Consider the following 21,643-nt stretch of genomic DNA (forward strand, 5'->3'; position numbering starts at 1 on the left):
TAAGATTTATGGGGGGGGGGAAATAAAAGGGAGGGTGGATCAGGGGAGGCAACGGTCAGAAACAAAACAAACTTTTGATGAGGGACAGGATAAAAAAAAAAGAAACAGGAAAATGGGATAGAGAAAAAAACAGTGATTGTATCCGTGAATGTAAATGGAATGAGCTAACCCATAAAATGAAAGCAGAGAGTGAAATAGATTAGAAATCAGAATCCAACAATACATCGTGTACAACAGACATACTTGGGACAGAAAGACACACAGAGTTGAAATGAAGGGGTGGAGTAGAGTGCATTATGCTTCAGCTGAAGTGAAGGGAACAGGAGTGACAATCATGATCTCAGACAAAGCAAAAGCAAAAAGAGACCTAACTGAAAGAGATAAGCAAGGAAACTACATTATGCTAAAAGGCACCATAGACAATGAAGTAACAAAAAAAATTATGGCAAGTTTCTCTGATAAAGGCCTCATTTCTCAAATACATAGGGAATTGAGTCAAATTTATAGAAAAGTCATTCCCCAGTTGATAAACAGCCAAAGGATATGTATGAACAGGCATTTTTCAGAAGGAAGAAATCAAAATTATAGCCATATGAAAAAAATGCTCTAAGTTACTATTGATTAGAGAAAGGCAAATTAAAGTAACTCTGAGATACCACCTCACACCTGTCAGAAATGACAAATGCTGGAGAAGATGAAGGAAAATAGGTACATTAAAGAACTGCTGGTGGAATAGTGAACCGGGCCAACCATTCCAGAGAACAATCTGGAACTATGGCATAAACTGCATACCCTTTGATTCAGCAATACCACTACTAGGTCTGTATCCACAAAAAGATCAAAGAAAAAGGGAAAAGACTTATAGGTACAAAAATATTTAATTATAGCAGCTCTTTTTGTGGTGACAAAGAATTAGAATTTGAGGGGATGCTCATCATACTGGGGTATGGCTGGACAAGTTGTGGCATATGATTGTAATGGAGTACTATTGTGCTATAAGAAACGATGAGGGGGGTGATTTCAGAAAAAAACATGACCTATATGAACTGATGCAAAGTGACATGAGAATAACCAGGATTTCACTGTGCATAATTAATAGCAATGTTGTAATGATGATCAACTATGAAAGCCTTGACTAGTCTGATCAATACAATGATTCAAGACAATTCCAAAGGACTCATGATGAAAAATTGTTATCCACCACTAGAGAAAGAATCAGTGAACACTGAGTGCAAATTGAAGTAGAATTTTCTCATTTTCTCATTTTCTTTTTTCTTTTTTTTGCAATATGGCTAAAGTGGAAATATTGTTTTCATAATTTCTCATGTTTAATTGATATCGTACTATTTGCCTTCTCAGTGGGGGAGAGAAGTGGGAGGGAAAGAAGGAGGGAGAGAATCTGGAACTCAAAATTTAAAGAGAATGTTAAAAATAAATAAATAATGAAATTTTAAAGAATCGCTAAAAGGATTGTCTTATTACATTGTCAGCCCAATTGAAGATAAATAGCATAAATCTGTAGCATATTTAGTCAACTTTGTTGTGTACTTTTTTTTTTTAGCACCATTCAGCAGCACATAAATAAAAGTCAATCAGATAGTGTGAGTGATCTAAGGTTAGGCAAAACAGTGAGCAACAATAAGGAGACAAATTCAAGAATAGAGGACAATAACACACCTAAGAAAGAACCTCAAAGGCTATCTTGTATTAGCTCCTCATTTAATAGATCTCTAACAGGTCCAAAGGTCCACTCCTGTCCAAGGGTACACAGGTAGAAAGCATTTAAAGGATGAATTTGAACCAAAATCCTCTGCCCCAGAGCCAAGGGTCTAATAAGTCAAAATGGTTAGATAAAGGAATTTTAGAACTCTTGATCATTAAACTGGCTAGGTGGTAGACAGTGAGATCAAGGATGCGACTTTTCTTGTGTTTTGGCTGAAGTGAAAATCAGGAGTTGAAGATACTGAGAAATTACATACCCAAGAAGTTTTCTAGAAAAAGCTGTTCAGTCATATTGGCTCCATCTTACACTTCTAAAGTTGATTTTTTCTTTAACTGAAGTAGAAATCATTATATATACATGGCAATTCCAGTTTCTTTGCTAAGAAAACCCCAAATGGGGTCACCAGGAGTCAGACACAATTGAAACAACTGAAAACAACAAAGCTATCCCTCCTAGCTTTATGTCATCCAAAGATTTGATAGGAATGTTTATTCTTTTATCCAAATCATTGATGAAAATGTTAAATAGCAAGGATCCAAATACTACAGATTCTTGTAGCCAGTAGAACCCCTCCTATTATCCTTATGTTAGAAAGAAAAGACACTAGGGTTTATGGAGATAAAGTGACTTGGCAGTGGTAAGACAGTAAGTGTCAGAGGTGGGATTCTAACACAAGTTTCTTCTGACTCCAAGTCCAAGATTCTCTGCATTATGCTACAGAAAGAGTTGCAAATGCATATAAGGTGACAATGCTTTAAAAATTACATCAAAAATATTTAAAAGTAATGTAATTAGTAGCCAATAGACAAAAGGATTGAAGAAAGATCTGTTTCTTCAGTATAAATAGGGAACTAAAGTTTTTCAAGGCTTTGGGGTTTGGGAAGTATATGATTCTGATCTATTCTGACAGTTACACAGAAAAGTGCCTAAAAAACGCTTTTTGATAACCAAGAAAAGAATAGGTGGTTGATTTGTATATTCACTAAGACAGTACAGCAACTGGGGAATTAGTTCTAAAATTGGCAATATCCCTAAAAAGTAGCCTCCATTAAGAAAAAAAAAACCCAATATAAACATGAAGGTTTGCAGGAAAAGTTAAATATTCTGCAATTGTACTCATGCCTAAACACTGAAAGACTATCCTTACAAGGCTACACTTTTATAACTTTTTTCAAGTACTATAAGAAGACATAACTACAGTGGATCTCCAATTAAATAAGATTTTGTACATAGCTGAAGTTTTCTTAAGTTGCTAGGACTGACACTACAATTAACAGCATATCAGAATTATAACAGGTAATCTTTATATATTAATTTTTTGGTTGTCATCTTGCAGATCCAGTCCTTTTTCTACTCAGAAACTTACAATTAGTAAATTCCCTTTTAGGGGATATTTTCAGGATCTTATATCTGAATTCTTTCTTTAGACTCCCTATGTTTTGACATAAAGACAATGAATATGAAGTGATGAAGAGCTTAATTTCTATTCTGGATGCTGTTACTAATAACTATTTCTACAGTGCTTACCTCTGTGCCTTAATTTCTATTATTTTCAGCTAATTTCATTTCATTATTAAATCTCTAATATCAAAAGCTATTTTCTTTTTTTATTATTTTGATTTATCAACAATCACTTCCATATGATTTTGAGTTTAAAATTTTTCTCTCCCTCCCCACCACCCTCCCCAAGATGGCGCAAAATCTGATATAGGCTATACATATACATTCCTATTAAACATATTTTCACATTAGTGATGTTGTAAGTAAGAATTAGAACCAATAGGAGGAACCACCAACAAGAGGAAACAAAACAGAAGAGAAAAAAAATATAGCAAATAGTGTGCTTCGATCTGCATTCAAATTCCATAGTTCTTTCTTTGGATGTGGACATCATTTTCCATCATGAGGCCTTTGGAGATGTCTTAGATCCTTGTATTGCTGGGAAGGGTTAAGTTTATCAGTATTAGTCATCGCACAACGTGGCTGTTATCATGTACAACGTGGCTGTTATTGTGTACAACGTTCTCTTGGTTCTGCTCACTTCACTCAGCATCAGACCATACAAGTCTTTCCAGGTTTTTCTGAAGTCAGCCTGTTCATCATTTCTTATAGCACAACAGTATTCCATTACATTCATATAGCACAACTTGTTCAGCCATTCCCCAATTGATGGGCATCCTCTCAATTTCCAATTCTTTGCCACCACAAAAAGAGCTGCTATGAATACTTTTGTACATGTGGGTCCTTTTCCCACTTTTATGATCTCTTTGGGATATAGATCTAGAAGTGGTATTGTTGGATCAAAGGGTATGCACATTTTTATAGCCCTTTGGGTGTAGTTCCAAATTGCTCTCCAAAATGGTTGGATCATTTCAAAACTCCACCAACAATGCATTAGTATTCCAATTTTCCCACATCTTCTCCAACATTTATCATTTTCTTATTTTGTCATCTTGGCCAATCTAATAGGTGTGATGTGGTACTCTTGATTGGCATTTCTCTAATCAATAGTGACTTAGAGCATTTTTTCATATGACTATAGATGGCTTTAATTTTTTCATCTGAGAGCTGCCTGTTCGTATCCTTTGACCATTTATCAATTGGGGAATGGCTCGTATTCTTATAAATTTGACTTAATTCTCTATATCAAAACCTATTTTCAACAAGTTTCTAGAGTCATATATCTATACATCAAATACTTTGTAAGTTTTTAAAAAGTCTCCCCATCCCTACCTGCAGACCTATGGGGAGGGGAATAATTCATGACCAAACAAGAGATAGAAGCTAGATAGAAAGATAATTTTGATTATATTAAATTGAAAAGCTTTTATACAAACAAAACAAATGCAACCAAGATTAGAAGGGAAGCAGAAAGCTGGGAAATAATCTTTACAACAAATGTCTCTGATAAGGGCCTCATTTCTCAAATATATAGAAAACTGAGTCAAATTTATGAGAACACAAGCCATTCCCCAATTGATAAATGGTCAGAGGATATAAACAGGCAATCTTCGGATGAAGAAATCAAAGCTATCTATAGGCATATGAAGAAGTGCTCTAAATCACTTTTGATTAGAGAAATGCAAATTAAAACAACTCTGAGGTACTACCTCACACCTATCAGATTGGCTAATATGACAAAAAAGGAAAAATTATAAATATTGGAGATGATGTGGGAAAATTGGGACACTGATGCACTGTTGGTGGAGTTGTGAACTAATCTAACCATTCTGGATAGCAATTTGGAACTATGCCCAAAGGTCAATCAAACTATGCATACCCTTTGATCCAGCAATACTACTACTAGGTCTGTATCCCAAAGAAATCATACAAAAGAGAAAAGGACCTACATGTGCAAAAATATTTACATCAGCACTATTCATGGTGGCAAAATATTGGAAACTGGGGGGATTGAGGAATTGAGGAATGGCTGAACAAGCTGTGGTATATGAATGTAATGGAATACTACTGTGCTATAAGAAATGATGGACAAGCAGATTTCAAAAAACCTGGAAAGATTTGTACAAACTGATACAAAATGAAATGAGCAGTACCAGGAAAACATTGTACACAGTATCAGCAACATCATGGGATAATCAACTATGAAGGACTTAGCTCTTCTCAGCAACACAATGATCTAAGACAAGTACAAAGAACTCACAAAGGAAAATGCTATCCATATCTAGATTAAGAACCAATTGACTCTGAATGCATAATGGAGCATTTTTTTCCACTTTATTCTTTCTCGTGGGTTTTTTTTTCCTTGTGATCTGCTTCTTCTTCCACAGCTGTGATGAATATGGAAATATGTTTTACATGATAGCACATGTATAACTGTATCAAATCAGTTACCATTTTCTAAGAGGGGAGGGGAGGGAAGGAGAAAAATTTGGAACTCAAAATCTTGTAAAAATGAATGCTAAAAATTGTCTTGATATGTAATTGGGGGGAAAATAAAATACTATTTAAAGAAAAAGAAAGTTTTCCCATCATTATGGCACTTTTGAGGATCAGAGGGATCTTGTCAGAATACTCTTCTAGAATAAGGTATACTGTATAGAAGAGAACTTACTTTTTTTCATCCTAGCTTCCTCACCTCTACAACAGAGATTTCCTCCTTGGTGAGGTCAAAAAATACTCCTTTATTCCCCAATTTGAAAAGGTTAGTGCAGGGCAGTCATTCTTGTCAAACTCAAGAGTTTCAAAGATCCTTATCGGGAGGTGTCTACCTCTAAGTAGAAACACGGGTAGGCACTTTTGTCCAGAATGAGGGCCAAAAAGACTGGGGTGCCACCCTGGAACAGTAACAAGAATACAGAACTTCACAGCTGAAGACCCAGGCTTTCATGCTAACTCTACAACTAATTAACTGTATATAACCTTGGGCAAATCACTTCCCACTAGGTTTCATTTTTCTGATTTGCAAAATGAATATCAAATGGTCTTTCTGATCCATCTCTAAGTTGCTCACTGCCTCAAAATTCCTATAGTCCTACCCATGAACTAGAGATCATCCCCATCTTAACTATACCCCCCAACTGCTGTTGTATTTTGTTGTTATTGTTATTATTAATAAGATAGATAGTTCAACCAATTAAAGAAAGGGCAGTCCTGCTTTGATGGCTCAGTGATTTGTAGGAATGATTCTGTTACCAGACGATCAACTTAGCTATATTCTGAGCATTTCATAGCCAGGTTGGCTGCTGGGTGATTAATTTTTTTTTAATCATGATGAATCTTAAAGATTATTTGCAATGTTACAAAAGAATCAGTAGAATTTCAGGTACCCCAAAAGGCAAGATTTTTTATTAGAGGCAGCTAGGTGGCACAGTAAATAGGGCTTGCAGGCAGACCTGAGTTCAAAACCAGTCTGTAACATTAGCTTTGTGACCCTGGGCAAGTCACTTAACCTCTGAATGTCTTGGTTTCCTTATCTGTAAAATGGGGGAGGATAATAATTGCCCCTACCTCACTGGGATGGTGTGAGGACCAAAGGAGATAATGTTTGTAAAGCACTTAGCACAGTCCCTGACATACCAGTGGTGCTTAATAAATATTTGTTCACTTTCCTTTTATTAATTTTCCCCCCATATAGTTAAGAGGTGTTTTCTGGCCCCATTGACCAGAAAACAATGTGGCAAAAGGGAATAACGTAAAAAATAAGTTCAGAAAGACCAGGTGATAGAAAGGGAATAGCGCTAAGGAGTCACCATAGTTATGCAAAGAAACCTCAAAACCTCCATATACAAAAAAAGCTGGTTGAAGTTCCTCAGATCCAACCTCAGTGACATCACCACTGATAAACAACCTGCAACTAAAAAACAATGGTCTAAGAAACCTAGAACACAGGTTCTTAAACCTGGGTCTGGGGATTTACATTTACAAAATATTTTGGTAAGTATTTCAATATGTTAGATTTCCTTTGCAATTCTATTTATTTTATGCATTTAAAAACATTCTGAGAAGGAATTCATAGGCTTCACCACACTGCCAAAGAAGTCCATGATACACATAAAAAAAATGAAAAACCCTTACTCTAGAGAGAGGGCACTTTAAAGGAGGTCACCTAATGTCTCAAAGTAATAAAAAAGGTTCCCTTAAGAAAAATTCCTATTTAGAAAAGGCATTTCATATATATATATATGTGTATGATACAATAAAATAAGCTACAACCAAACAACAGGTATAATAAACACTACAACCTACACTGCTGAGATAGAGAATTTATTAGGCATTTCACATGTAATAGAGCATTTTATCAATTATATCTAAAGTGCTAACAAAGCTCTAACTATTAGGATGCAGCATATTATTTAAAACAACACTTGTGGCAGTTTTGAAATTTGGTTTTGATACGAGAATTTATCCTTCAATAAATCAAGTCATGCCTCCAAATGAATATTTTGTATCAACAACAAAAACAATTACAAACTAGATAACAAACAACACCAACACTATATGCCATAAACTTACAGAACACAAGAGACTGGAAATGATTAAGAAGTGGTTATTAGAATGTACATTATTAGCCTCTTTATGGATACTCTACAGGCCTCAAGGTATTCAATCCCACCGCTCAGTTTTCAAAGTTAGAGGTAATAGTTCCAAAATCAATTGAAGACTCTAGCACTGAAAATCACTGAGGTGGAGGTGTTGAGTTGTGTTAATCCATTACATCCTCAAAAGAACCATCACAAAGTAATAGGTATAAAAAAAATCCATGCTGCATTGTTGTGCATCTTTGTGTGCTTTACATTTTATTTTAAATGGTGCGAATGAAGGAAATAAATGAAGTCAGTAAAGTTTCTCTAATGCTAACATTTTGTAATCACCTACATCTAAGAATCATAAGTTTTTGAGTCTGACATTCAAATATACTTAGTGTTATGAATTTTTTAAAAAAGTTAAAATAATATTCTGGATCAAATGAACACAAAACTGAAATATACCAACTGCCATATGCCAATTACCCTCCAATTATTTTTTTTAATCTAGTGTGAAATAGACATTAGGGAAAGTGGTATACCAACACAAAAAACTACTACTCTTTCACTAAGGTTAATAAATCTATACAAAGGAAACCAGAAATGTGGATACTACACACACTCAGATCATGTAGGATTTTATAACCTATTGTGTACAAATTACAAAATCAAGTATTACATGACTATATGACTGATTTATAGATTTGATATAATTGCATACAATCCCTAGGGGAATTCCACCACATACAGTAATTAAAATAAGTTCATTTGGAGTTTGTTTTTTTTTTTGTTTGTTTTTTTATCACTGGCAGTCCTTACTAGAAAGGGAAAAAAATAAGCACACCAAAGCATAATAATTAGGAATTACTTGAAAAAGTGGAAAGGATGGCATTCAAGTTTGACAACCAAATAAATACAAATACAAAGAAAAAATAAACCTTTCAGAAGTAAAATAAATCAATGTACCATAGGAATCATAAGCTTGGAACAAAATTATACTATTATAGTTTCTCAGATCATTCAATTGAGTTTTTCCAGAAAATACTCATTTTTCATATGCTGATCTCAATTAAACATCCTAAAATGCAGTCTGTTTGATCTTTAAATAGTGCTTCCCTGGAAGATTGGAGAGGAGGGGAAAAAAAAACAAAAACAGGTTAAATCCATTCACTACATTTTAATTTGAAAAAAGTTAACCCCACAAACTATTTTTTGAATGAATACATAAAGCTAAACAAAAACACATTTGGTGGAAACTCATAGCCAAGGCCATTCTATCAATGTGCTTAGGTCTGTCTTGCAGCATCTGGCAGTGGGTAGCAGAACCAAAGGCAACAATCTCACTGGGTCTCCTGTGTCTGTTCTGTCAGGGATTCTGTGGCACTGGCACTGGCAGTGGAATTCAAGACTTCTCCAAAGTCACCTCCGGCAGCCTTATTTCCCCCAACTTTAGACTTAAAAAAGGGGAAAAAAAGGAAAGGAAAAAATAAATACAAACATTCTCACATACTTTGTCCCCTCATGACTAACATTTTTAAAACAGTGGCGAAGTTGGGGATTTGGTCTGTGAACATTGAAATACAAAGAAACTAAGAGTCCCAAAAACTTGATCTTAATCTTTCCTGTTGTAACTAACCAAACACAGACATAAAAGAATTATGGCCATAACAACAAAGTTTTTAATTCTCCATAAATAATATTATTTAAGTTGTTCTAATACTATATAAAAATTGCAGAGAAGATAGGGGGTAAAGGATGTACTTCACTGGGAATGCCATATACTAATGAAACCACAGGTCTGGTTATAAATAAAAATAATAATTTAAAAATAAATTATAAGAATGGCCAATAATCTAAAATAAATTTGTGCAAGTAGAAAAATATTATCTACTGATAGAGTTATTAATTTAGGTAGAAATATTAGTTTACTGGCAAACTGGGGTCCAACTTCAATCCGAAGCATGCAGCTAAGTTTTAAAGATTCCTTTTTAGGCATCTCTTAACCGGAATTTGAAAAAATTACTTAACACAGTAATTTGGTGGTTGATAAGATAAGAAAGTGCTTTTTGAGAACAGACTTCATAATGTAGGAAGAATATGAGGAAGTTACGAGTGCCCCCCAAGAAAGGGGGTGGTGGTGGTATAGAATAAGTGACCAGAAAGTTAATTCTAGGTCTTCATTGACAAAATCAAATATTGCAAGGATTTTTCCAGAGAGTATGAAGAACAGCATTTAGAATAGACTTTATGCTGACACCTCTAGTTGTCCAGCTGAACCAAAACCGTTGGCATCCCTTAATGTTTGAATGACTTAGTTCTGCCTTCTCAAATCAGAATTTTTTTTTGTAGTAAGCTTTTTCAGATGTAAGGAGGCTGTAAGCTTAAAAAAAAAAATACTAGTATGGGGCCTAGAAAGCAGAAGTTATAAATATGTACATCCCCAAATAGTCTTCAGTAGATCCCAAGTGGCATCAGAGAGAACACTGTGTTTCCACAGAAAACTTTAAAAAGCACTATCATACATGCCTAATGCTTCATATTATAAACATTACTTTGAACATAATCTTTAAGAGCAATAAATAAATTAGACCTATAAATAAATGAGTAAATATAAGACAAAAACCAACACATATTTTTAAAGCATTATTTCTCTGGAATCAGCATCTGATAAAGTGCCATGCAACAATATACGCTCCAGAAACCCTGAAGAGAATGATTTATACAAGGGGGAAAAGTCAAGGCCCCCAAAATACCCACTAAGGCCTAGAAAATCATAATTTTTACCTTTAAGTTTTCAACTTTTTCTTCAAATGATTTGAAAGTAGGTGAGTTTCTATGGGAAGGAAAGAAAGGTTCTGATTAAATCTTTGACATGAAAAATAAATTTACATAAAATTTAAAAATAACAATTTTTGAAATAGCATTCGTAACTTATATACTTTATTTTCCTTAGTCCAAATAAGAATTAGAGTTTTAACTACAAGGCAAAATTTCATAGCTATTCCTGAGCAGCAGAATAACCAAATATATTTGGTATATCTAATTACACATTATAACATTCTAAGTTAGTTTGAAATAATTTCAAAGAAGTCCTAGATCATAAAGGAATTTACCTAACATGAAAGCAAAAAGCATCCTGGCCCGTTTCTCCCCATTCCCTCAAGTCTCCTCACTATACATGTATGTGCACATACACACAACACATGTATGTATCATTAAAAGCAAGTCCCTTCTTTTCCATTTTTACTTTGAGTATTGATTGTGAGTGGAGTCAATCATACATAATGGAAGCAAAGATAAACATTTATGTAGTGTGATTAGAGAGAGACCTGCTCTAAAATATAATTTCTTTGATCTCCTTCATCATTCAGTCCTGCTAATTATTAGAATCACCTCTTTGGGTTGACATCCTTTTTACTGAACTATAAAGCCCATTAAAACCTAGGAGCATTAACCCATGATTCTGTGCCACAGCAGACAGGTCCTAGTGAGGTACCATAATGAGGAAGTCCTTAAGAGGCATGGGGCAGCTGTAAAGGTAGAGAAAAGACATCAAAAGAAGGGAGGAGAGGCTGATGACTAACTCTAGCTAGCTCTGTCCCTGAGGAGATAAGCCCTGCTTATTTATCTGTCCATCAGTCTGCATTCTCAAAGTGTGCCTAAAAAATCAGATATGCCTTTCAACAGGCACTTCCATCTAACTGCATGAAACATCTGCTGGCACATCAGGTACTACTCACATTATTTCAGGACCATTTTCCTATTACTGAACTCAGTAATATTTTTATATTATGCACATATGCCTCTGCATATCCTGCCTGCTGCTGAGAGCTTAAAGGAAGTGGGCGGGGGTGGGAGAAAGCCTCCTCCCATTTTTCACTGTAGTAGGTGGAACACTTGGAGTAAACACACTCATCTCCTTTACTGCCAAAACCTTCCAGTTCTCTTGATATTACAAATTAGAGTAATCACACATGGGGAAACTGAGCTGGTGCTGAGAGAAGGATTAGGACATAGTACATGGCTCCAAGTGTCTCACTTAGGATTAGAGGAAAGTAAAACAGCAGGGTTTAGTTTGGCTTGTTAGCCAAAGCAAAGGGTGAGTTAATGTGTGAAAGGTTAGCAGAGTATTCAAGCCAGAGGAGGCCAAAGTGACTGACAGACCCTGCCCTAGGAACTGAAGGGACAGAATGTGCTTATTATTACCTTATTTTAATTGCTTGAAAACACATTTGTATTTCTGAATAGGATTTCCTCAGGGATCTGAAAATTTGATAACACTCCTATTTTGCCCTCAGTTATAATGGAATGTCAGAGGTTCAAATCAAAATAGGAGAATATAATTTTCATATTCATGGAAATAAATCAAGGCTTATCAGCTGGTTACAAACACTGCTTTTGTAAACCTCAGCTTTACTTTGGAATGGTATTCACTACATTTTTACATGACTCTTGGGTGTGTGAAACAACCATTTGGCACCCTTCACAGCTCCAGAGAGAGGAGTGCTTTTACCGAAAGAAAAGCAACACACAGCTTCAGTCTACAAGGTAACTAAGGAAACAATGACGAAGCCTCTCCCCAGATTTCAAAAAGGGTTGTGAAGATAGAAGTTCTAGGACATAAATGAAAAAGAAAAACTGTTATGAGAAAAAATTTAGGACTTGAAACAAGCTCCTTCCACACTTTCCAGTCTCACATGATCAATAACTAAGAATGTCAATATTTCTTTCTTTTGAAACTTCATACTAGCCATTCAAGTTGTGCTGATTTCTTTGATTCTCAACAGTACAAATCTCCTCTGTCCTCATCTACTTTTTAAAGTAAACCACTTCTGCTCTGCTTAAAAACAGAACAAATTCAAGAATCCTATTCATTTAGGACGAATTGCATATTCAAGAGTCATTTACTCTTGCAATTACTTGCTTTCACAATAATATACTTTACCTCATAGCAGGCATGCTAATTGAATGTTGAATGGAGCGAATACTAAGGGCCAGCATTAAAAAGAGATAGAAATTTAGTTAGTTACCAAACCATCAGACATTTCTAAAATCAAAAGAAACTTTGTTTACTAGGAGTCTTATAGCTTTAGTACAATAAAGTTGAATGTAAGAAGTATTTACTTTTTTAAAGACAGATGAAAGAAAGCTTCCAATAACATTTTTCTTTCAATTAAATTGGTTTGAAGTGAATATAATTTAATAGCACTTTACAGTGTTCAAAGTCCATTCATATACATCCTCTCATTTGATCATCAAAACAATGCCACAGAGTAAGTCAACAGGGCAGATGCTGTTGTCCCCACTCTACAGATGAGTAAACCGAGCCTCTGAGAATCTAAGAGATTTACACAAGTCTTCTGACTTAAAAGTCCAATGATCTGTGATATACAGAAACTGAAAGACAAGACAAAAAACTGAGGCAGCTGCAATCCCTGCACACAAGGTGGCAAGATACATGGAATATTTCACAATATTTGTTTATTTGACAACTTTGTTTAAAGTTTAAGTATCTTGTACCATAACAAGTGATGAAAGGGACAGTTTTCAGAGAAACCCAAGAAAACTTCGATGAAATGATGCAGACTAAAAAAGAGTAGACAATTTATACTATAATACCAATGTTGTAAAAATGACCAGTTTTGAAAGATTTAAGAACTATGATCAATTTAGAGAAGACTTATGATAAAGAATGATTTCTGCCTTCTGACAGAGAGGTGATGAACTAAATATGCAGAATGAAACACATTTCTGGTCATTGCCAATGTGGGACATTGTTTTGCTTGACTGTGTATGTTTTGTTACAAAGATTTTTATTTTGGGGAGGGGGACTAGGAAGAAGTAGAAAAGAAAATAAATCCTTGTTAACTGAAAATAAATTGAATTTTTTTTTAAATAAAGCTTAACCATCATTCTTAACATAACTCCCATTTTGCTCTCAGTTATGAATGAATAAGCTAAGATCAAAATAAGCAAACAATTTGGTTTTCATTTTTTTCAATTAATCAGCTGGCTATAAACACTGCTTTTGTGATTTTACTGTATACATTTAAACTGCATCAGTCTTAGGGAGTTATGTCAGTTTTCTTGTAAGTGATCTTTCTATTCTGGCTTTAAGGCTGTTCATTTTAAGCTCAACATCTTTCTTTAGAATGGCCAACCTCTCATTAAAGGTAGATAGCATAGATCCCTTATCATAGGAAGGCATTCACAGATAAGACTATACCCTCAACTCTCATGTATGGTGATTACCTTTTAAGACAGCCCAATCTCTAGGTTCATAACATCCCTAAGTGTGCTGATTTTGGAAACACTATTACAGTATTTCAATCAATGATTGAAAGTTGGTCCTATTTGCTAGGGCTAGTCAAAGTATGCCTATTCTAAATTTTATGGATGTACATTTTCTTTTAGATGCTAAATCATAAAACAGTCAGTGATGTTACTAATCATAATTTCAATAATAATCACAATTATATAGTACTTTAAGATTTACAAACAGCCTTACATATATTATCTCATTTGATCCTCACCACCTTAGTGAGTAGGTGCTCTTACGCCAAATTTATAGATGAGTTAACTGGGACTGAGACAGGTGAATGATTTGCCCTATGTCATTCACTCAACAAGGATTTATTCAATGCTTACTATTTGTCTGTGTCAGGGACTGTATAAAAAGTAGCACAAGGATCGAGTTGGCATTTTCCCTCTAATCAAGGTAACACAATAAATGAGGGACTAGGGACTAAACCTGAGATTTCATTGGTATAGGAACCTCCTGGGTGAGGAAATTTCCTCTACCAATTCAGTAAGGCACCTTTTACACAACTGCTAAGTATCAGAGTGAGGTAATATCTCACTGCACTAGATTTAGTTGCAGTTAAGTGACTTGTCCAAAGTCACTATGCCAGAAAAATGTCTGAGGCAGGACTTGAACCCAGGTCTTGCTGGCTTTGAGAGAGATGCTCCATCTAGCATACCACACTGCTTCACAATGAATGATATCACATTTTTATGAATGGAATGCTAAGTTCAAGGAAACTACCATTTCAAAAAAGAGGCAACGTAGCATAGTAGATAAAATGCTAAATTTGGAGTCAGATGTGAATTTGAGTATTTCCACAGACACTTACTAGATGTGTGGCACCTCTTTCAAACTTCTCTATTCCCTATTACAACGGCATCACCATCCTTCTAGTTAACACAAGGTGATACAACCTTGGTGTCATCTTTGATTCATCCCTCTCTTAGCTCGTATGTTTAGTCAATTGCCAGATCTTGTCATTTCTCTTTCCAAAATATTTCTCACATATATCCCCTTCTGCCTAATCATGACTGCTACTCTAGTTAAGGCCCTCACTGCCTCTCACCTGAGCTATTGGCACAGCCTCCCAAAAGGTTCTCCTCACTCCAATCCATTCTCTTCTCTACACAGCAGCTACTAAAGGGATCTCAAGTCTAGTCCCTAGTCCTTCATTTATCTTATTACCTTGATTAGAGTGAAAATGCCAACTTGATCCTTCTGCTACTTTTAATATGGTACCTGATACCAACAGACAAATCGCTTTTACTACCCCTACTCCCATGCCTAGAAGAAAAGGCTTTAGTCTCCCAGGAAGGAGCTCAAGTAGGGAAAGGATGTACAGGAATATGGCCCTGAGTCTCTAGCAGGGGGGAGGGCAAGTTTCAGAAAGATAGCTCTGTCCTAACACACATCTTGCCTGATCAGCCCAAGCAACCTTCATTCCTCCCAGTCTTATCCCTGTTCTCTATGGCTGTTTACTCTCTCTCTCTGATGCTTTTACTCTCTTAGCTCTAAGTGGCTTCTTCCACCTTCCCTTTTTCCAGCTCCATGCTTCTGCTCACCAAGGGGAAAGGTTCCTCTTTCAGTTAGTCTCTCTTAGACTCAGAAAAGTGTTAAAGATCACCCTGAAATGTACAAGAACTGATAAGCACCTCCAAAAGGGATCATCAGGCAGAAATGCACTTTGTTTACACCTCAAAACCACATCTCAAGTTACCACATCCTTGGGAGTAGGAGAATCTTTTACATTTAAATAAAGTAGACTTGTAACAGAACCAGCTACATAGAGACTAAGGCTAGGGCTTTGCAAACAGTAGGGCACTCACAGTATTAATGGAATAAGAGTAAGGGAGAGTACAAAGCCTTAGGGAAGCTTTTTAACTAGAAAAATCCATCATTGATAGTTAAAAGCTAGTAAAATAGATAGTAAACATGGATAAAAATAAGTTCCTATATGCCACATTGGAATTAAAGTCCAAGTTCACTGATTAATCAATCAAATAAGCCTTTATTATGTATCTATGTGCCAGACTCTTTCCTAAGCCCTGGAGATACACATACAAAGAATGAAACACTTCTTTTTCTCAAGGAGCTTTCATTCACACTAGACCGTAGTCTACTTCTAGGGCAGATGCCCTTTTATTTCCAAATTCCCTGAAGCAGGTTGCATAAAACAGTAGTAACTAAATATATAAATCAAAAATAAAAATTTTTAAACCCAGTAGTAGTTCACTTTCCTAGACCTGAAAAACCAACCACCAATCTATCTATATTCAATTGTTAGAGCATTTTAAAAGGAAATATGAGGAACTGGGGCAAACAAGGTTAAGTGACCTGCCTAGGATTACACAGTACTAAGTGTCTGAAGCTGGATTTGAATTCAGGTCCTTCTGACTCCAGAGAAAGCACTCTATCCACTGTGCCAAAAACAGGAAGACCTGAGTTTTAATCTATCCTTGGACGCTTACTTGCTATGTGGTCCTGGGCAATTCACAAACCTCTATTTGCCTCATTTTCCTCATCTGTAAAATGGGGGTAAAGATAACACTGACTTCCCCAGGGTTTTGTGAGAATAAAATGAGATGATATTGATAAAGTACTTTATATACTTTAAGGTGCTGTATAAACACTAGGTATTATTGTCTGGGTGACAAGTAAACCAGGTATCTAAGGACACAGTGCTAACCCTATTTGTAGCAGGTCAGGCTGATTTTACTTCTAGAGTCCACCAAAATACAAATTTGAAAAGCCATTGTGCCAAAAATCAGTATACACCCTGCCCTGGACCCTTCCCTGGCCTAGGGAGAGAAGGACACAGAAAATATTGAGTAAATTTCAAACAATGCCATAATTTTATTAATGGAATTCAAATATCACAGCAAAAATCAGTTTGTGGGCACATACCCCCAACCCCCAGTGAGATACTGGATTTTTCTGTCTACATTGCCCCTAAATGACCACCTGAATCTTTCTTCCACAGCATAAAAAAATTGTTCTTCATAGGGTCATAGAAAGTAAGAGAATTAAATTTATAGGTAGGATGGCAGGGCACAATTTCCCACTCTAAAATGTAAGTCACATCAAAATACCCTTAACTAGTCATAAAAAACTTTACACTTGCTATACCTCCTTGAAAATCTGGGGATACTGTTATAGTAACCATATTAATAAATACTTGGGGTAGGGATTCTTTGTTACTAGACCCATGTTACTAGATTTATTACTAGACCCATCATACAGAACAGTATTAGCTTGAGTTTTATTCCATATGGGATTATTTAGACATTTATCTCTATTCATAGACACCACAAAGTTGCATACCTTGTAGAAGATACGAAGTTTGTAAACCAGAACTACATTCCTCCACCTTTCCCCTCTAGCCAAAGAATTAATGTGATTTCCTTCATCATGTAACAAAGTATGAAATTCACTATGACTAACAGTGAACCAATCGTGACTAGAACCAACAGCAAGAAGTATTGGGTGAGTCATATGGAGCAAGATCGAAGGAGCAATAGAGTCTGGTTGATTCCCAAGATAAGGCACTTCTGGGTTGCTAGCAGGAACCTTAGTTTTATTAAGAAATTGACTGTAGGTTACTAGTCCTTTTAAATCAGGATTGGCAGATTGATCCTCATGGGAATCTTGAGTGTTAGTAGATACTTCCCCCTCCCCCACTGCTGATAATGCTTCTTACAATGCCCACTATTAGTGGCTTTTGACTGAAACAGCCGTATGCATGGATGTGACACCTTTCCCCCTCCAGAACTAGCTGTTGTGTAGTTCAGTCAATGGTCAAAGTGTTGGCTGTACAAGGGATTCCTAGTGAGCTCAATATTGGTTTCAGGCTACTCCACCTATGGCGTTCAGTGGACCAGTTAAAGCTAAAGGCATATCCTGTGCAGAGCATTCTCAAGTTACGATTGTCCAGACAACGAAAGGCAGCATGAAGTCCCAGGTCTCCATCACTATCAGTATCAACACATGAAGAGTATGGGGCAAGTTGGTGACCACCCATGGCAGGAGAGATACAGTTGTTAAGTGTCAGCCTAAGCACTTAAGGATACTATACCTATAATGCTCCTCAGCAGATACCCTCAAAACTCCCATTGTCAGATATGTCAACCACGGGGCATGAAGTTGACATCAACACAGAGCCAGGGGTCTGGACTCTAGCCTATCCTTCCAGGGTTTCCTCGCCCATTCAATATATACTCAAAGTCTTCTGCAGAGACAGCTCCAAGGACCACAACCTGGTAGTGTTTACCTAACAAATGAGTTGCCCCAATGGAGACTGTCCTGTAGTCACTCACAAGAGCTGTGCCCCACCAAGCCCTTGCCCTCCTGCTGAGGCTTTCTGGACCCATGCTAATCTAAGAGGCCATAAAATGGCTAGCTCCATTTCTTTGGATTTAGTGGATTCCTTCCTCAGAGGTTCCCAAACTTATTTGGCCTAATGCCCTCTTTTCCAAAAAAAAAAAAATTACTCAGCACCCTAGAAATCTACTTTCTTTAACCCTTTAGCAGTTTTTTTAAAAATTTGGATCATTTCAAAAAATATAATTTTTTAAATTTTTTTTTATTTTTAACATGTGTTTTTAAAACTTTGGGTTGCACATTTTCTCCCTTTCTCCCTCCCCACCCACCCTCATTGAAAAGGCAAGCATCTTGATACAGGTTATAGATGTGTAGTCATGCAAAACACTTCCATAGTAGTCCTGTTGTGAAAAACTAAGTATATCTCCCTTCATCCTATCCTACCCCCCATTTATTCTATTCTCTCTTTTGACCCTGTCCCTCCTCAGAAGTGTTTGCTTTTGATTATCCCCTCCCTCAATCTACCCTCCCCTCTATCAACCCCTTGCTCTCTTGTCCCCTTCCCCCCTTGTTTTCCTGTAGAGTAAGACAGACTTCCATACTCCATTGTGTATGTTATTCATTCCTTAAGTCAAATCCCATGAGAATAAGAATCACTCATTCCCTCTCACCTTCCCCCATTTCCCCTCCACTGTAAAAGCCTTTTCTTGTCTGTTTCATGTGATATTTTACCTCATTCTACTTCTCCCTTTCTCCTTCTCCCAGTATAATCTTCTCCCACTCCTTAATTTTATTTTCCAAATATCACCCCTTCATCTTCAACTCACCCTGTGTCCTCTATCTACCTACCTATACAAACATATAATTTTTTCCCTCCCACTACCCTAACACTGACAAAGGACTCATGAGTTACAAATATCATCTTTCCCTGCAGGAATGTAAACAGTTCAACCTTAATAAGTCTCTTATGATTTCTCTTTCCTGTTTACCTCTTCCATGCTTCACTAGAGTCTTGTATTTGAAGGTCAAATTTTCTATTCAGCTCTGGTCTTTTCCACAGGAATGCCTGAAAGTCCTCTATTTCGCTGAATAGCCATTTTCCACCCTGAAGGATTATACTCAGTTTTGCTGGGTAGGTGATTCTAGGTTGTAGTCCTAATTCCTTTGCCCTCTGGAATATTATACTCCATGCCTTCCGGACCCTTAATGTAGAAACTGCTAAATCTTGTGTTATCCTTATTGTGTTTCCACAATACTTGAATTGTTTCCTTCTGGCTGCTTGCAATATCTTCTCCTTGACCTGGGAATTCTGGAATTTGGCTACAATATTCCTAGGAGTTTTCCTTTGGGGATCTGTTTCAGGAGGTGATCGGTGGATTCTTTCTATTTCTATTTTGCCCTCTGGTTCTAAAATATCAGGGCAGTTTTCCTTGATAATTTCTTGAAAGATGATGTCTAGGCTCTTTTTTTGATCATGGCTTTCAGATAGTCCAATAATTTTTAAGTTCTCTCTCCTGGATCTATTTTCCAGGTCAGTTGTTTTTCCAATGAGATATTTCACATTCTCTTCTATTTTTTCATTCCTTTTGATTAGTGTTACAGTGCCTTGATTTCTCAAATTGTCCCTATCTTCCAATTTCTCCATTCTAATTTTTAAGGAAGCGTTTTCTTCAGTAAGCTTTTGGACTTCCTTTTCCATTTGGCTAATTTTGCTTTTAAGGGCATTCTTCTCCTCATTGGCTTTTTGGACCTCTTTTGCCATTTGGGTTAGGCTATTTTTTAAGGTGTTATTTTCTTCAGTATTTTTTTGGGGTCTCCTTTAGCATCACTCTCAGTTTTTCCTCTACTTCTCTTACTTGCTTCTCAAAATCCTTTTTTGAGCTCTTCCATGGCCTGGGACCAATTCATATTTTTCTTGGAGGCTTTGGATGTAGGAGCTTTGGCTTCATTGTCTTCTTCTGGTTGTATATTTTAATCTTCTTTGTCATCAAAGTAAGATAATATAGTCTGACTCTTTTTGCGCTGCTTGCTCATGATCCCAGCCAATTACTTGAGTTAAAAACTCTTTGTTAAGGTAGGAGTCTGTTTCCAGTGTGGAGAATGTACTGTCCCAAGCTTCAGGGGTTTTGTGCAGCTGTGTTCAGAGATACTTCTAGGGACTTGTAAATTTTCAGTTCTTCCAAGGTGGTATGATCAAGGGCAAGGTGTTTACTCCTTTCCTGGCCTGTGCTGTGGTCTATGAGCACTCTTTTCTGTCTTGGAACTGTGAGGAGGGTTTCCTCTCCACAGCCACTACAAGCTCCTTGCTCCAGGACTGCCACCCAGAACTGTGTCCCAGATCCAAGTACAGGCAAAGCAAGAGAAGCCTGCACCAGCAGAAAGATTCCTGCAATCCCCCTCTGATCAGCCACTGAATTCCCCCTCAGTCTGTGGGCCAGAAGCTCAGGAGGCAGCCTCTGCCCCCGCTGAGCTTGGGGACTGGAGCTGAGACCACCGGCTTTTCTCTCTCTCCCCGCTGACATAGACTTTTCCCACTGACCTTCCATGTTGTCTTTGGCGTTCCTGGGTTGAGAAGTCTGGAAACTGCCACAGCTGCCCAAGATTCAGTCCTCTGAGGCCTGCTCCAGGGTCGCTGCAGCCTCCCCCTCCCCAAACTGCACTCCTCTCCCAGCCTGGCCCAATATACCTTTCTGATCAACCATCCAGACTGTCTTGGGCTGGAAATTTGTTTCACTCTGTCTTTTTGTGGGTTCTGCTGCTTTAGAATTTGTTTAGAGCCATTTTTTTATAGGTATTTGGAGGGGGTGGGGGAGAGTTCAAGCAAGTCACTGCTTTTACTCCGCCATCTTGGCTCTGCCAAAAATATAATTTTTTAAAAAAAAAATGATGCATCTAAAATTTAATAAGTTATTATACATTTGTGTGGGTTTTTTCATGCATTGAAATTTTGATGATGCAATATTGTATCATGTAACCGTATAGTATCGTATTGTAAACAAGTCATTACATACACATACTCCTGCTGATGCATGCTGAACTTCCCAACAATGTGACACATTTGCCTGCCAACACTTGCATGTTAAGACCTGTCAGCAAGCTTGATCACTGATTGGTTATAACTTGTATTTTGTATGTCTATTTGGAAAAAAACATAATCAGTATGACGTTAACTCTGTTACACAACAGATGAAACACGTATGAGTATTTTTTTAAATTTTTCTTCTCTTCTTTCCTTATGCTTCCACTGCCCCCTTATTTTTATTCAACACCCCCAATCATTCCAGCACCCCCTGGGGGTGGTATCACCCACTTTGG

The 21,643-nt window shown here is 36.8% G+C and overlaps 1 protein-coding gene across 2 annotated transcripts in view; it reads right to left on the minus strand.

The window, feature by feature from the left end:
• Window positions 1-7,430: 7,430 nt before the first annotated feature.
• The window catches only part of LOC114054063 (tumor protein D52), a 135,426-nt gene continuing 121,213 nt past the window's right edge, over window positions 7,431-21,643 (minus strand). The window contains exons 5-6 of one of the 2 annotated variants that reach the window (XM_027877139.1): window positions 10,492-10,540; window positions 7,431-9,161 (exon numbers count right to left, since the gene is read on the minus strand). In XM_027877139.1, coding sequence (XP_027732940.1) covers window positions 9,048-9,161; window positions 10,492-10,540 — 163 coding nt within the window. In that variant the 3' untranslated portion in view covers window positions 7,431-9,047. The remainder of the gene's footprint in view (window positions 9,162-10,491; window positions 10,541-21,643) is intronic. The other variant, XM_027877140.1, reaches the window with a different exon arrangement.

This window comes from Vombatus ursinus, unplaced genomic scaffold (assembly GCF_900497805.2).
Source record: "Vombatus ursinus unplaced genomic scaffold, bare-nosed wombat genome assembly UNPS02014812.1, whole genome shotgun sequence".
In the NCBI taxonomy this organism is placed as follows: Eukaryota; Metazoa; Chordata; class Mammalia; order Diprotodontia; family Vombatidae; genus Vombatus; species Vombatus ursinus.